The 15921-nt window shown below is 50.2% G+C and overlaps 2 protein-coding genes across 2 annotated transcripts in view; one reads left to right on the forward strand and one right to left on the reverse strand.

Moving 5' to 3' along the window:
* LOC142887035 (BAR/IMD domain-containing adapter protein 2-like) overlaps positions 1-15921 on the reverse strand; it is a 224197-nt gene that overhangs the window by 186090 nt on the left and 22186 nt on the right. The gene's annotated exons all lie outside the window — the stretch shown is intronic.
* Positions 1-15921, forward strand: part of sdk2a (sidekick cell adhesion molecule 2a) — a 102217-nt gene that overhangs the window by 53950 nt on the left and 32346 nt on the right. The window contains exons 2-11 of the mRNA XM_076023586.1: positions 2251-2410; positions 4367-4473; positions 4788-4935; positions 7560-7693; positions 12064-12175; positions 12663-12853; positions 13629-13712; positions 13857-14051; positions 14523-14639; positions 15183-15350. Coding sequence (XP_075879701.1) covers positions 2251-2410; positions 4367-4473; positions 4788-4935; positions 7560-7693; positions 12064-12175; positions 12663-12853; positions 13629-13712; positions 13857-14051; positions 14523-14639; positions 15183-15350 — 1416 coding nt within the window. The remainder of the gene's footprint in view (positions 1-2250; positions 2411-4366; positions 4474-4787; positions 4936-7559; positions 7694-12063; positions 12176-12662; positions 12854-13628; positions 13713-13856; positions 14052-14522; positions 14640-15182; positions 15351-15921) is intronic.

Genomic DNA, 15921 nt, shown 5'->3' on the forward strand with positions numbered 1-15921 from the left:
CCAATTTATTAGCGCTTACTACTTGTACTACTCATCGTATGTCTCTGTAAACAGAGCCACAAACCCCAGTAGGTTGTTGTTCCCTCCTAGTTCAGTAGGAGGAGGATTCTCACCCTGGTTGTCTTTGTTTTGGAGCTGTGTTTTCCGCTACCACGGGCAAATACATCATTTGTAATTAAACACTCGAGTAATTATTAATTTATAGTTTATAAAAAAAATAAAAAATACAGTACAATCATGAAGTTAATTTGCATGTGAGTGTTTAATTAGAGTTTGTTTTTGTTTTTTTCCCCGGCTCAATTATATTTCAAGCCCGACGTCACTGTGTTTTAAAGATTCAATAAACATCTGTTATCGCGAGGGCGTACAGCCCGCTTTAAAAACCAGGACTTCATTAGCATCGATCCCGTTGAGCAGAAGGTAGCGGTAGGAGCTTAGCCAGCTATCACGCCAGTTATTATCTTAGCTCGGCCGCATTCAGGGTTGTTTGATTAGCCAACTAGCCAGCTAGTGCTCTTCGGACTCGTTTGTTATTCGCGAGTGGAACTTTTAATTGCGTAGACCAGGAAGTGGCGCTGCAGTAAGTCGTGATTACACTGCGGTAATTATGCCGCAAGATGTTTCTTACAACTGCGGTTCAGTCCCCTGCTACGCGCTACTTTGCTAATTCTGCTCTACCCCCGGCTTTTTCTCTCTCGCTCTGCGTTCCCATCTATTCCCATGGAACGTCTTTTCTAAAGGGCCCCCGTCTTTTAACACGGGTGCACAGTCGCTCTTTTATTTACAGCTACAATCAGCTCCGACTCGCCTCGGCTGCTGCGCTGCCCCCTCGCACTCGCGCGGTTCCACTACACCGCCCTTGTGCGTTTAGCGCCATAAATCTCCAGAGTTCACTTGCATATAGATGCGGTGGGCTAACGGAGAGGATGGAGGGAGGAGAGGGAGGAGAGAGAGAGAGAGAGAGAGAGGGTGAGTCAGCTCGTGCTGTCCCTGAGCCCATGGCGGCTCACTATTAATACATAGTTTAATTAGCCGACGCCGCCGCCGCCACAAACAACGGCAACAATCGGCTCAGTGTCGCCGGCGGCCCGACCGGGCAGGCGGATCAATACGCCCGCTCCTCCCACCCCCACCCACCCCCCCCGTACACACAAACGCACACACACACACACACACACACACACACACACACACACACACACACCTCCAGTCCCGATCATCGCCGTCTTGCTTTTTTTTCATCAAGTTGAAATGAAGGCTTTGCGAGTCTCCGAGCTCCGGCGCATCACCTCGGTGGTGCCGGGCTGCGCTGTGCTGCGGCCGGGGCCTGTATAATCTGGCTGCATTAGGAGGAGAACCATAAAGATAAATGGAGGGGAGCGCCGAGCATAACTCATCCTGTCAGAGTCGCGGCTTTAAGGCTGGGAAACTTTGTTTTTTCTCAAGCGCCGTGGCTCCCCAGTCTCCTCCTCACCCTCCTCCTCCTCCTCACTCTCACCATCCTCCTCCTCACCCTCCTCCTCCTCACCCTCCTCCTCCTCACCATCCTTCCTTCACACCCTCCTCTTCCTCACCCTCCTCCTTCCACTTGCTTGCTCGCATCTTTTTTCCCCCCTCCGCGCAGACAATCTCCGCCGTGTTTTTCCTCCATCTGCTTTTCCGTCAATTCCCTCTCGTCCCTCCCCCCCGACCACCACCACCACCACCACCGCCTACTCCTCCCATCCTCCCTCACTGATGTGGAGGTATGGAAGTTGTTCATTTACACTTCCTCCGCAGCGCAAATTGCTCCTCTACTCTTTTCTCACAATCGCAGACGCCGCTGCCAGCGCATTTCCACTGAAATCAAAACGGAGAAGGAGGGGTAAAAAAAGGAGGGGGGTATAAAAAAAAAAAAAAAAAAAGGGGTGCGGACTGGAGTGGCCTTTTTCTCTCTTTTCTTTCCGTTTTTTTTCTTCTTCTCGCAGTTACAACTTATTCCATGGGCTTTTTTTGGCAGGCTTCTCTGTTGACCTTCAAGTTCCCAATCAGCGGCGGCGGAGAAAAATGGAAATAGCTCCGTTCCCTGTGAATCGGCGGGATTGTTTTTTTTTTTCTGCTTTGTGTGCAAATGTGCGCGCGTGCACGTACGTGCTCGACCGCGCTCGCCGAGGTTGCAGAGTGGCTGCCTTACTCACCAACTTCCCCATTTTAATCTCCCCCCCCGCCCCCTCTCCCTCCTCAACCCCCCCGCCCCTCTCTGTCCAGTAGATGATGTCCCGCCCTACTTCAAGATGGAGCCGCCCCAGACGCAGGTGCACCTGGAGGGGAACCGCCTGGTGCTCACCTGCATGGCGGAGGGCAGCTGGCCCCTGGAGTTCAAGTGGATCTACAACGGCAGCGAGCTGACTCGCTTCTCCCTGGAGTACAGGTGGGGACGGCGGCTGCCGCCTCCGCCGCCGCCACGGCGCTAATTAGCATTCTTTTCATTATGGTCATTATTGTCGTTGTTATTATGCGTTTACCGCACGTTTAGTGGAGGCTAATAGCTCAATTGTTTTTGCCTCCTCTTCATCCGCCATGGATTTATTCAGGCCCGCTCCCCTGGGACGCACCAATCTCGCTGTTGCGCGTCAGATTTTTTTCTCCTCCTTCCCAGATTTGTATCTCGCCTCGTGTTCAACAAACTGATGGTGTTTGCAGATAACTTGCCTCGCTTTTTTTTTTTTTTTTTTTTTTTTTTGATTTTACTCCTCCGCCGCTGTTTTGTTAACGTCGTCCTTGCCGCCACAGGAGGGGGAAAAAAAAAAATGGAAATATCACAATGCACATTTCTCTCCCGTCAGACTCTGATGGTGCTGGTGTGGGCGGCTCAGCTGTGTCAGCGGATGGGTGGTGGAGTCGCACGCTTTGATGCAGTTGTTGTTTATTGTATTTTTTTTTTTTCATGCTCTCGCCGCAGCTCCAAACAAGTGGGCTAACAGCAGAAAGCTGCAGACGCCGCCCCACCCCCCACCCCCATAACAGGTCCTCAGTGTGCTGGCAGCGCTGGGCGCTCGCTTGCACGTGTTCACGCGCAGCTCAGGTCCCTCATTCTGCTCCAGACTCTCGAAGCTCGCAGTCCTGCAGACGCTCTGGGGTGGTGAAGTCTGATTCCCTCCTTCGCGGCACTCGGCGTCCTCTTCTTCCTCGCACGCGTCCTTCCTCCTCCTCTCCTCCTCCTCCTCTTCCTCTTCCTCCTTCTTCTCCGTCGTCTTTGCTCGGCATTTGGCCGGGCTCTCACGTGGCTTAGTCTCCGGCTCTGCTTGTTATTCTCCACCAGCCCTGATCAAAGAGGAGAACTGGAATCCATTTAATCAGACGGCCCCGCTAACACACACACACACACACACACACTCATGCACATGCATGCGCACACGCCCCTCCGGATCGCAGTGCACGGCAGGGACGACGGACTTCACACTCCTAAGTGGCTGTAGCAAACCAATTGAAGGGAGCTGCAGCTCCGGGGTTATCCGGCCGGCATTTTCACACACGCAATTTAACATGAATGCTCAATGGGGGGGGGGGGGGGGGCTACAGGGGTGAGAAAGGTGCCGGCTTGTGACCCGAGCGCAAACAATGTGTTTTTTTAATGGGATCCAGTCGCCGGTCAGAGGGAAAACTCTCTGCGTTCTGCAGCAGCTGTTCTGGTTCCCCTGGTGAAACATCAGCACTGGTGCAGCTCAGTGCCTGGTGGTTTGGGTAGGGTACTACTGCTACTACTAGTAGTACAGATACTACTACTACTAATAGCTGGTGTTGTAGTACTAGGGATTGGTCTTGGTCTCAAGACCGCTCTCGAGACCACTTTTAAAGATAGATAGATCGATGAATACTTTATTAATCTCCAAGAGAAATTTGCAAGGGTCTCGGTCGTAAAGAAAACACTGCAATGACACGATAATAACAGAAAAGAATCCAGCTGCTGCCGTTTTACGCTCTGTTTGTGACACCCAGAGTGACACACCGCCTTATTCCTAGTCAATTTGTTTTTTTTTAATTTTATGAAGCAAAGTTGTTTTCATGAAAATGGTTCATAATTGTTGGCAAAGCAGCAAAATGTTAAAGAAAATTATTACAGGATGCCTTGCTACAAATGAAATGTTGCTCTTCGGTTTAGAAGAAAACTTGAATTTTAAATAAAAAATGGTACTGGTCATTTTTTTTCTGTTTTGTTGTTATTTTTCTTTGATATGTAAAGTCTTGGTCTTGTCTGGATCTCGATACGCTCTGGTCTTGATGGGGTCTTGGTCTCAGTTGGTGCCGTCTTGACTACCGCCATTAAGAACAATATTAGGAATTTGATGATTTCCAGGAATGGCAACGTTTGATGTTTCTTGGCCAGGTACCTGATCCCGTCCCTGGACCGGGCCAACGCCGGCCACTACCGCTGCATCGTGAGGAACCGAGTGGGCGCCATCATGCAGTGCAGCACCGCAGTCCAAGTCGCCTGTGAGTTGACGCTCTGCTCTCCCCGCCGCCGTGTGTTTGTCAAGAAAGAGGAACCAGAGAGGACGGATGGAGGATTAGCAGTGATTTAACTCTCTCTTTCTCTCCATTTCATTCGCTTCCTTGTCATCCCGAATTTCCCATCACTTCCTTCCACCCGCTTCCTTCCTACCATTTCCCATTGTTCTTATCCTCTTCCATTGTTTGCCGGCCTCACATCCGGCGCGCTACACCTCTCCCTCCCTCCCTCCTGCATCAATATTTCATCCTCCCCTTGCCTTCGGCCCACCCTCCACCTCCTTTTCTCTCTCCGCCAGATATGGGCGGCTTCGTGGAGGCCGAGCGATCCCAGACTGTGTCCCAGGGCGAGGGTGCCCAGGTGCACGCGCCCCGGATACACAGCTTCCCCCGGCCGCAGATCACTTGGTTCAGGGACGGCCGCAAGATTCCCGCCAGCAGCCGCATGTGAGTGCACTTCCCACCTTCGTCCTCAGAGAGGTCGGCTGCTGGTCAGTGCTGAGCCTCCGTGGCAAAGTGTATTTCATATTTCAATATAGTTTTTTTTTTTTTTCTTTGTCTTGGTGTTCGGAAAGTGCGATACTGGATCTTCTTCCTCTTCAGCCCTCCCCCTCCGACCCAGTCATGACAGAGGGGTTTGCGGAGGAATTTTCTGTTTGCGGTGCCCCCGTGTTCATCATTGAATCTCCTCTTGCTGATAAAACGGGTTATTATATCAGCCCTATTGACTCTGCAGGCAGGATGATTGAAGGGTCGAGATGGAGCAGGCAGCAGGGGAACCAATTAGACAAAATTGGACAAAAGTCCTCAATTGATAATATATTTGACTGACAGCACTCGCCCCTGGGTGGATCCATGCCTGTGTGGTGTGTGTGCGTGCCCGCGCGTGTGTGTGTGTGTGTGTGTGTGTGTGTGTGTGGGTGCACACGTGCGCCTAATGTCTGCGAGCATATGTGAAGAATCTGTAATTCTGTGTGCTCACAGCAGGGAGCTGTGTTATCTGCACAGTTTGGAATGAGGGGCGTGTGTGTGTGTGTGTGTGTGTGTGTGTGTGTGTGAGCAGCAGCCTCTCAGTTGGATTCATGTCCACTCAGATATGCAATGCATGAAGGAAATTGTCCCAGATTAATTTCGTCGTGCGGACAAATAGAAAAAGAAAAGATGGGGGGGACTAGAGGGAGGGGGGGTCGGATGAAGAGCCACACGTCCGTCACCGTGACTTTTTTTTTTTTGTATCCTGACTCACGGACGCCGGCGTGCCGCACTGTGCCTTTAGGGCCCTGCAGAAAATGCACTTGAAGCAGATGGGAAAGTGCAAGAAAAATGTTGCGTCCCCGTTCGCCCACTTCCAGAAGTGCTTCGCTGCGCCGCCGACTTTTATCAGACGCCGGCTGACAAAAAGCAGCGCTGACACGACAGCGTCGACTTGTTGTTTTGTTTTGTTTTTTTGTTTGTTTTTTTTTTTTTTTCTTGGACCGGCATTGTCTCCCAGCCGCATTGATATTCACGGCCGTGCGTTTCTGAGTGTCTGTTGACTCGCCGAGAGTCTAATTGTCCAGGAGTGTGTCTGTTTATCCGCCGCCCATCAGCCGGATGCTGGCAGATACCGAAGAGACTAATCTGCTCGAGTGCTGAGTGTCAAATCTCATTTAATGGGGGGGGGGGGTGCCGTCAGCCGAGCAGACATTCAGCCCCCCCCCCCGTCCTCGCTGCTTGGCAGCTGTCGTCGACCAGCAGCCTGTCAAGGAAAAGAAAAGTGCTTTTTGCTGCCCGTCTGCTGGTGAGGGAGGAGTTGCGACTTGTGGGTCATCCTTTGCACCAGTTAATGGGAAAGCACGTGTGGATCACTCAGATCACCGAGCAGTCATCAGGCAATAAAGGGAAAAAAAAAATCGACTCTTAATAATATTGTTTTCCCCGATTCAGCCTGAGCGATGATGCAGCGTGATGTGACAGGTCATTTTGCGTTACGGGTCTGATTGGTTTGTGTTTTATTTCTCTACGTAAAACTTATTAAAAATTGCCCACCCGAAAACCCAACAACCCCCCCCCCCCCCCCCCCCCCCGACCGACCCCGACCGACTCTTTTAACTACAACCAGTGGCAACTGGCCAATAGAGGGCGCTGGGGGTGAAAATGTAATAAATACAGACATACTGACATCATTTCGCAGGCCAATAATCTTGGCAATTCTTATTGAAATAACCTCAGATTTTCGCAAACCATATAGAAACAGATCAAGATTTTATATTTAATGTTTAGTTAAAGTTTTAATGGAAACTTATGAAATCGGTCCCATAATAATAATGATAATAATAATAATAATAATAATAATAATAATGATAATACGTTTTATTTGTAGGCGCCTTTCAAGACACCCAAGGACACCTTACAGAATCAAAAATTTATCACATCATTTAAAAAAAAAAAGCACTTGTCATTGAGCTCAACTTAGTTCTGAATAGACGTAGTTTTCAAGGTAATTGCTTTTCAAGTGATGTCAATTTCTAATAATGAAAGTGAAATATTAAAAGAAAAATGTTTCCATATTTTTCTATTTTGAAATGATATCCCGAGAGGAAACCACATGTGGAGCCACTGACACTCTTTTCTGCCTTGGTGGCAAAGCGTCATTTTGATTTTATTTTTTTATTTCTCCTTCTTCAGAGCTTAATTTATGAGCCACTGCTTGTGTTTGCGTGTCAATACGCTCGTGGGAATTTATCGACCGCGAAACAACAACTACTCGATGGCTTTAATGATACAAGTGCGTCCCCGCGCTTGTTAAGAGAGGCGGACGTGTTTGTTGTGGACCTTGGGCTGCGCACCACTCACAACGAGGGGATGTCTGATTAATTAGGAGCCAAATTGTTGACCCCCCCCCCGCACAACCCACCCCCCACCTCGTCGTCTGATTTAAGTACTTTTCAACGCGACCCGGAGCGAAGGTTAATGAGCGTCACGGGAGCGGCCGTGAGCTCATGCCTATGAAGAATGTGCCGGGCTAATCCCTGCGTGTGTATGTGTGCGATTGTGATTGTGACGTGCATGTGATGCTATGCCGCCGCCAGCGCCATCACCCTGGACAACACGCTGGTCATCCTGTCAACGGTGGCGCCGGACGCCGGGCGCTACTACGCCCAGGCGGTCAACGACAAGAACGGGGAGAACAAAACCAGCCAGCCCGTCATCCTCACTGTGGAGGGTAAGTGCACACGCACGCACACACGCACGCACACACGCACGCACGCACACACGCACACACTCAGACGCAGGCGCCATCATTTAAAGAGCATGCTTTTTCAAGTTTAACCTCCTGGTCATTTGAAAGGTTAATGCAGGGTTTTTATTATGTGTTTTAAAACACGGCCAAGGAAAAAAAAAAAAAGTGTTTTTTAAAAAAAACCAGGAGGTGAACGTGTCGCTCCCACTCACAGATGCAGCTGGCGGCGCAGAGTAGTAGCGCGCTAATCTGTCCAGTCAGTGGACTTTGAAAAGATAGTATCACTGTATAATTAGTGAGTTCAGTCAATCAGCCAAGTCTATCAGGTAGCCAAGCTGCCTTTCCTAGTTTCCATTAATTTTAATATTTGTGATAATAAATTGTGTTTGCACAGCTACACAAGGTGAGCTAGCGCCTCAGGTTTTTTCATTCACCCAAACGCAATGAGAAAATATGTCAGTTTTTCGAGCGTGCATGCGGTTCAGGTGAAGAAGCAGCTGCGTTTGCTGCCCGAGCTCTTCCTCCTCCTCCTCATCCTCATCCTCATCCTCATCCTCATCCTCATCCTCATCCTCCTCTGAAAATAGCTTGAGCCTCTGTGACAGGGAGACGACGGGCTCAGGTTGTTGCTTCTTTTTTGGCTGACACCGACAGCTTGTACCAGAGCAAAAAGCTCTGTTAGCCGCTGTTAGCCGCCGTGAGCTGGCGGGAAGAAAAAAAATGCAGCCTCATCTACGCTGCCAAGTGTCTGCGGGCCAGTCGAGACGGTGCTGGATCTCCAGAGCAACTCCTACCATCCATCGCTGGACTCACAGCTCCCGAGATTTCAAACTTTTCAAAAGAAGTTTCAAAAAAAGTAAAAGCCTAAAAAAAAAAAAAAAACGGCTCCTCGAAACGCTTGTTCGCGAATGTATCAGCGCATCTTAATGATAATAAAGGCCAACAGTGAGTGGTCTCGAATCTGCAGCAGCCTGCAACCTCGTTCTGATAGGCTGATGATGTGTCATGTGTGTCACAGAGGTATGATGGGAAGTGACGCTACTGCGCATGTTCTGTAACCCGGTAGCCCAAAACCTTTTTCCACGCTGGAGTTCTGATTCAGAATCCTGAACCAGCGGCGTCTACAGCGCCCTCTGCTGCCTCGGTGCTCGGGCTCTTATTACGACTTACCGTCCCTCTGACCGGGCGGCATAATGAAACCCATTACCCTCACCTCAACAGCCGCCCTCCTGCTCTGCGGCCGTCCTCTCACCTCCGTCTCCGGCTCCTGATTTACGCTCATGAGCTGCGTCGAGCTCCTGCAGCACCTCTTTGACCGGCCCATAAAGCGGACCTTCGCTTTGAATCCCGACCCCACCGTCGCCGACGCCCCTCCGCCTCCCTCAGTCCCCCATCTCATCTCCTGTCACGCAGTAAAAAAAAAAAAAAAAAAAAAAAAAAGGGAAGAAGAAGAAGAAGAAGCAGATTTATGAAAATGACACTGAGCAGGAGAGAAATAATGAGCCGGCACTCCTGCAGGAGGGTTTCTCTCCCTCTCTCTCTATCTCTCTGTCTCTCTCTCTCTCCCTCTCTCTCTCTCTCGCTCTCTCTCTCTCTCTTCTTCTTCTTTGCAGGTAGAAAATGTTCCCACAACTTGGACTCACGCATCACCGTCGCCCCAGCAACTGTTTCACACTTTGACACAAAGGAAACCTCTGTTTCTCTCTCTCTTTCTCTCTCTCTTTCTCTCTCTCTCTCTCTCTCTCTCTCTCTCTCTCGCACTCTCTCTCTCCGCCGTGCACAGGCAGCCAATTAAAGTCACAAAATTGTGTTGTTGTTTCCCCCCCCCCACCCTCGCCGGTGCGTAAACATTACATAAACAGTCATGTTTACCACGTGCGACGGGGGCTTCGACGGATCCCGCGTCTCCTCGTCTGCGGGGGGCTTTGACACGCGTTTTCTTTTTTTAACCACCCAGCACCCACACTCCCACACACACCCCTGCCCCTCCCTCCCCCCTTCCCCCGCTCGCTTCCCCCACGCCCACCCCCCCAACACGCTCTCATGCGGCGCGTTCAATGCCAGCTTCCCGCGCTCGCAGCCGTTGCCTGCTCGTGACTGTGCGACTACAGTGGGTTGTTTGTGATTCAGCGGGCGTGACGCAGCCAGGCTGCGGCGAGCAGATATCTCCCCATCTGGCCTCGCGGCTCTGGCCTCGCGGCTCTGGCCTCGCGGCTCTGGCCTCGCGGCTCCGGCCACCGGCCGCATCCTGCCGCCGCTGCCGAAGGTCAATGAGGTCCTCGCCAGCGTATTTATCCACTTTTAGAAACGAGCAAACATGCGCGCAGCAAGCTCAGAGGAGAGGCCGCTCGTCGTTGTCGTTGTCGCACTGGCTACCATTCCAGTGGGACATTAGAATGGCGGCACTCACCCAGGTCGACTGGCGAATGTCTTTCCGGGCAATTTTGTGACACAACATGGTGACAAAAAGCGGTGGGGAATTTGCTATGCAGGTCGCCGCGTTGTTTACCCGCACTGTTTAATTGGGAGATTACACACTTGAGGTGTTCTCAACACCCAGAGTTTATAAACTGCAATCCATTCATTAGCGTCTGCCAGGAAACCAATCATGTCTCGCTAAGGGAGCGGAAAAAAAAAACAGAGAAAAAACATTTGTGTTAAGAAGACGGAAGAAATTCTGGTTTGTTTGTTCTGTTTTTCATGAAACTATCTGAAACTGAGCAGATTGAACGTGATTACATTTAAAAACGTGCAGGCAAACAGATCTGGATTCTCCGGCACCACGTTAGAGGGTTTTAGTTTTTTTCCGATGCTGATATTTATCACACAGTTTATCGCCATCACTGCATGTTTTTCCTCACATGGTCTTCTTTCGCAAGCGCTGCTGCAAATCTATCAACTTCTGCTCCGTTAAATACCTCAGAGCTCCCACACCAATCAGACTTTGCTTATCTCAGCCATTAATTAGACCGGCAAGGATAAACAAAACCAGTCAAAGGCCCAGAGTCTTGTGTTGGGGGGGCCAGCATCTCCTCATCTAAGGGAGTCAGACTTTTTTTTTTTTTTTTTTCCTCATAAATCCAAGAGATGGTTCATTTTTTTTTTTCTTTTTTTTATCTTTCTGGACTCCTCTGAAGCCCTGACAGGCGGCAGATTGATTCGTCCGCGCGATTGCTAATTAGAGCTAATGTCGATAGCGCCGCGTGAAGACTCTCGGACCGCTTTCTAATAAATTTGAGCGGAGGTCGGCGGCCGATTTCATCGCTGGGTTTGATTCATTAGATTCTCAGCTGCTGCGCAAGTCAAGCGGCGCAAGAAGCCAGTCGTCATTCGTAGCTCAGTGAAATCTCTTGAAAGATTCTTGTTTCTTAAAAAGAAAAAAAAAAAAAAACCTTTGGTGCCGCATTGCCCGGACTATATGTTTCCGCGAGCATTGCTTTACGTCTCCTCAGAAGCTCTGTGGTCGACTCTGATGCTCTGCCAGAGGAATGTCGGCGGCAGCAGTCGCACGTGACTCCAGAGCCTAATTATCTGCCGGATTATCGTGTCAAAACAAACCTTTGGCAGCACTTTATGCTACATATAAAGTAATTGCACCAACTTTTTTCTTCTTTTTTTTAAAAAAAAAAAAAAAAAAAAAAAGAAATTGCAAGCTTTTTTTTTTAATATGATTTAGGACTTTTTGAGCTGTGCGGATTCCAGGAAAGGAAAGGAAAGAATGTAGAGCTGCTTTGTCAGATATGACAAAATAAAATAAATAAGAGACGAGCCTTGACAGAGTTCAGCAGGAGCGCCGACAAAAGAACTGCAGCGATAATAAAGGAGGGAAAAAGAGCCTGATTAGACTATTAAGCACGTTTCGCCTTGGCGAGGGGAGGCGAGGTGGGGTGAGAAATCCCAACACACGTGCACAAAGTCCACATCTTAACCGTGCAATCACTCACACACGCACGGGAACTCTCTGGGGAGGAGGCGGAGATCAGATTGGGAGGGAGAGATCACTGATTGAGGGCAGCCAATCGATGGGCGGCGTGAGGCCGGGTGGAAGCCGTGAGTGATGGCGCCGCATTTAATCGCCTTTTGTGTTTGTCTCAATTATGCCACATAATAGCTTCTAACACCTGGGCTAACACGGCGCCGCAAATTCTCCGCGCTTGTGGACGCTGGAAACAGGAGGGGGGGAGAGGCGACGAAAGTAAAGACGGGGCCCGGTTAATAGTCGGGCGACGGCGCTGGAGATCCGGTCAGGCGAAACTGCTTTGATCTCGGCGCCGCGCTGCGTGTCACATGATGATTTTTTTTTTCTTCTTCCTTTTTTCACTTTTTCACCCCATCTGCTCTCTGTGCGTTAGATGTGGGCGGGCCGGCGGATCCCATCGCCCCGTCAATCATCATCCCCCCCAAGAACACCAGCGTGACCATGGGGAGGAACGAGGCCATCATGGAGTGTGTTGCCAACGCGAGGTACACACACACACGCGCGCGCGCGGGCGCACGCACACTGACGCAAAAGTGGAGGCGCGGTTGCGAGCGTCTTGTTGAAAACACCTTCTCCCGGCTCCCCCTCTGATTTTTTATTTTTTTCCTCTTCCGTTTTTGATTCTAATGATTTTTGAAATCTTTTGTTTGAACATGATGGGAAAGCATTTTGCACGTCGCTCATTTTGTACCTCTCCTCCGCTCCTTCCCTTTGATTCAAGGCCGCGCTCTGTTCTCGCAGCCTCGCGCAATCCCAGTTGTGAATTCGACTATTATCTCCGATTCAAAGGCTTAATCAGAATGACAGATGTATTCCATCGCTCCCTCAACGCTGTGTAACCTTGAAACGGAATATAAATCTGTATCTGCTCCCTGTTGCGTGCTCTCTTTTTTTTTAACTCCCCTTTTCATCTTGCTTTTTTTTCCCCCCCTTGCTCCTCCTCCTCCTCCTCCTCCTCCCTCTCTCCTCCAGGCCCCTCGTCAAAATGAGTATCACTTGGAGGAAGGACGGGGTGCTGGTCAACACGGGGATCAGGGACTTCGGCCGCCGGCTGGTCATCAGCCTGCCGGCGGTCAGCGACAGCGGCTACTACGAGTGCGAGGCGTCGCTGCGCGGCGGCAACGTCCCCTCGGCCACCGCCGGAGCCTTCCTGCACGTCCTGGGTGAGCCGCTCGTCCCCTCGCACAGCTTGAAATGAGAAAAATATGACGTTTTCGTCATCTTGCTGGTGTGTCGTGCAAGCGTCTGTAAGGTAGTGTTGTAGTACTCCAGACTGGTCTGGGTCTCGCCTTAGAGTCAGAGGCATTTTGACTGGGTCTTGTCTCGGTCTCAGACTGGGCGGAATCGGGATTTTTGATGAAGACCAGTCAAGACTCAACCAACACTGTAATGACACGATAATAACAGAAAAGAATCCAGCTGCCGCCGTTTGTGACACCCAGAGTGACACACACCCTTATTCACTAATTACCAGATTAACTCATTTTTTGGAGCAAACTTGAATTTAAAAAAGATACTGGTCATTTTTCTCAGTTATGTCGTTCATTTTTCTTTGATATGTAAAGTCTTGGTCTTGTCTGGATCTCGATACTCTCTAGTCTTGATAAGGCCTTGGTCTCAGCTGGTGCGGTCTTGACTACAACACTGGTTTTAGCATCTCCGGTCGAAACTTGTAGCATGTAGTTTGGCCAAGTGGTGTAGCCATAGCCAGCTAGATAGTCAGACAAAGAGACTTGCGTCACATTTTGACACAGCTGAGTCTCCTTGACATCATCCAGAAAGTCAATGAGGGCGTTAGCATTAGCATCATTTTTCGAAACCCACAGAAAGCCGCAGCAACAGGTTGACTTGATCGTCCAGGAGAGCGAGGAGAGAGATAGCTTTGCAGTATGTTCTTGTGCTTTTTTTAAATGTATAATCGTCCCCCTCTGAACACAGAGTATCCCATGTTTGTCAAAGAGCCGCCCGCTCACATCAGCGCCGAGATGGAGAAGGTGGTGGACATCCCCTGCCAGGCCCGAGGTGAGTGCTCGCTCGCCCCGGGATTTTTTTTTTTAACAGAGACAGAGAAGGAACAAAAAAGGAACACAAAAAAAATGGTCTCAGTTTCTGGGGGGGAAAAAAACCAGACGAACAATCCTTCTTCTCCCCCCTTCCTGTGTGCAGGCACGCCGCAGCCAGACATCGTGTGGTACAAAGACGCGGTGCCCATCAGCCCGGTGAAAATCCCCAGGTACCGAGTGCTGGTCGGAGGCAGCCTGCAGATCAACGGCCTCCTGCCGGACGACACGGGGATGTTTCAGTGCTTCGCCCGCAACCTGGCGGGGGAGATCCAGACAAACAGCTACCTGGCTGTTACCAGTACGTCCGTCCGTCCGTCCATCCATCCATCCGCCCGCCTGGGACATTTTTCCAAAAAGCTTCTGCTCCTCCACCCTCCCTTCCCTGCGCGCCGCTCCCTTTCCCTCCTTTATTCCCTAATCCGCTCCTCTGTTCTCTTCCTAATCCTCTTTTCTCCCCCTCCCCCCCCCTCCACCACCATCACCATCTCGTCTATCTATACATCTCTTCCCATTGACAGGTTTGTCACCTCGGATGCTCGGCCAATTATTGGTGTCATTTTTTTTTTTTTTTCCGGCTCAGCCTGTCAGATTCACAAAGGTGTCCCCGAAAACGAGACCTGACAGCCGCCTCCGTTTTTGCCGAGTCTGTTAAGCTCCCGGCAGCCGCCCGCTTCGCCGGGCCGTTAATGTCGCTCATTATCACGCCTGTCTCACCTGGTTATTGTGTGTTTGTGCGTGATCCCCTCTCCCTCCTCTACCCCAAACCCAGGCATCGCCCCCAACATCACAGCGGGCCCTGCCGACAGCGCCGTGATCGACGGCATGTCAGTCATCCTGCACTGCGAGACCTCCGGTGCCCCCCGACCGGCCATCACCTGGCAGAAAGGTCAGTATGGGGGTCAACGGCACAGCGTGCGTGAGGGTCCCATTATACAGCGCTGATGCCCAGCACTTGCATGACTTGTCAATCTCAGACGTGATGATTGACAACGTGCAGACTTTGCCCCTCGGCCAGGGTTCCAACACAAGCGTGGAGCAGCGTGGAATCAACTGGAAGCAACTGTTTGCACTGCTCTGGTCTCTGAAATGTATGAAATAATAGTTTCTAAAAAAAATAATAATTTGATCTTTCAACTTTTTCAATATGTCACCCTTAGGCAACCGACCACAGCCAAGCACAAAAATTGTTAGTCTAGCCACCCATTTATATTCCTCTGATATTTATTTTTTGGTGTCCTGCATCCTCCTTGACTTACTTGGGGTTACAATATTATAAATGTGGACTGTGGATTCACGGTAGCCGTAATCAGTTTGCTTCGGTGCCACATTATCTGAAAAAAAAAAAGAAGAAAAAATGGCAGAGACGTCTGGATAAAAACTAGCGTAGCATCCCTGCTCACCTGTTGGCCCTGTCCTTCCTTGCGTGCAGGCGAACGCGTCCTGGCCAGCGGCTCCGTCCAGCTGCCCAGGTTCACCCTGCTGGAGTCCGGCAGCCTGCTCATTAGCCCCTCCCACCTGTCCGACGCCGGCACCTACACCTGCATGGCCAGTAACTCCCGGGGCATCGACGAGGCGTCGTCTGACCTGCTGGTGTGGGGTGAGCAAAAACCAAAAAAAAACCCCAACAAACTAATAATAACCTCTTTGTCCTCTCGCAACTTCTTGCAAAACCATAATTTTGCGCCTCAGGCAGGTCAAAATACTGAGAAAAATTGCTCCAAGCGAGAAAAAAAACAGCACTTTGTTGAAAAAAATAATCCTTTTTTTTTTTTTCTTTGATCCAGAGTTTACTTAAAGATGCGGCACCTCCGGGAATGATTGTCAGGATATTCTGACCGTGGTTTTTCAATGACTCACACGTCCGATTTATTCCTCTGCATGAATTCTCATTAAGGCCGCCCCGAGATGTCGGCAGGAAAGCGCTTGGGCCCGGCAGAGCCGGAGTGTGATTCATGCTGTCTCGGAGAGACGTTGGACGAGGTCCCAAATCAAATGCTTCGCATTCAGAGCGCTCGACGTTTCGAGGGCTCCGGTGCGCAAAACGAGCGCTCTCACTGGCAAGTTTGCCGAGATGCAGTAGAGTGTTCTAAAAAAACTGCTCCCAAATACTGAGTGCAGAATGATGGAAACTTGCTTCTGAGAGACGGCGCGGCGCTTCTATTTTTAAG

The sequence above is a fragment of the Nelusetta ayraudi genome, unplaced genomic scaffold, assembly GCF_046127955.1.
Source record: "Nelusetta ayraudi isolate G7.1 ecotype Tasmania unplaced genomic scaffold, CSIRO-AGI_Nayr_v1 ptg000016l, whole genome shotgun sequence".
Classification (NCBI taxonomy): domain Eukaryota; kingdom Metazoa; phylum Chordata; class Actinopteri; order Tetraodontiformes; family Monacanthidae; genus Nelusetta; species Nelusetta ayraudi.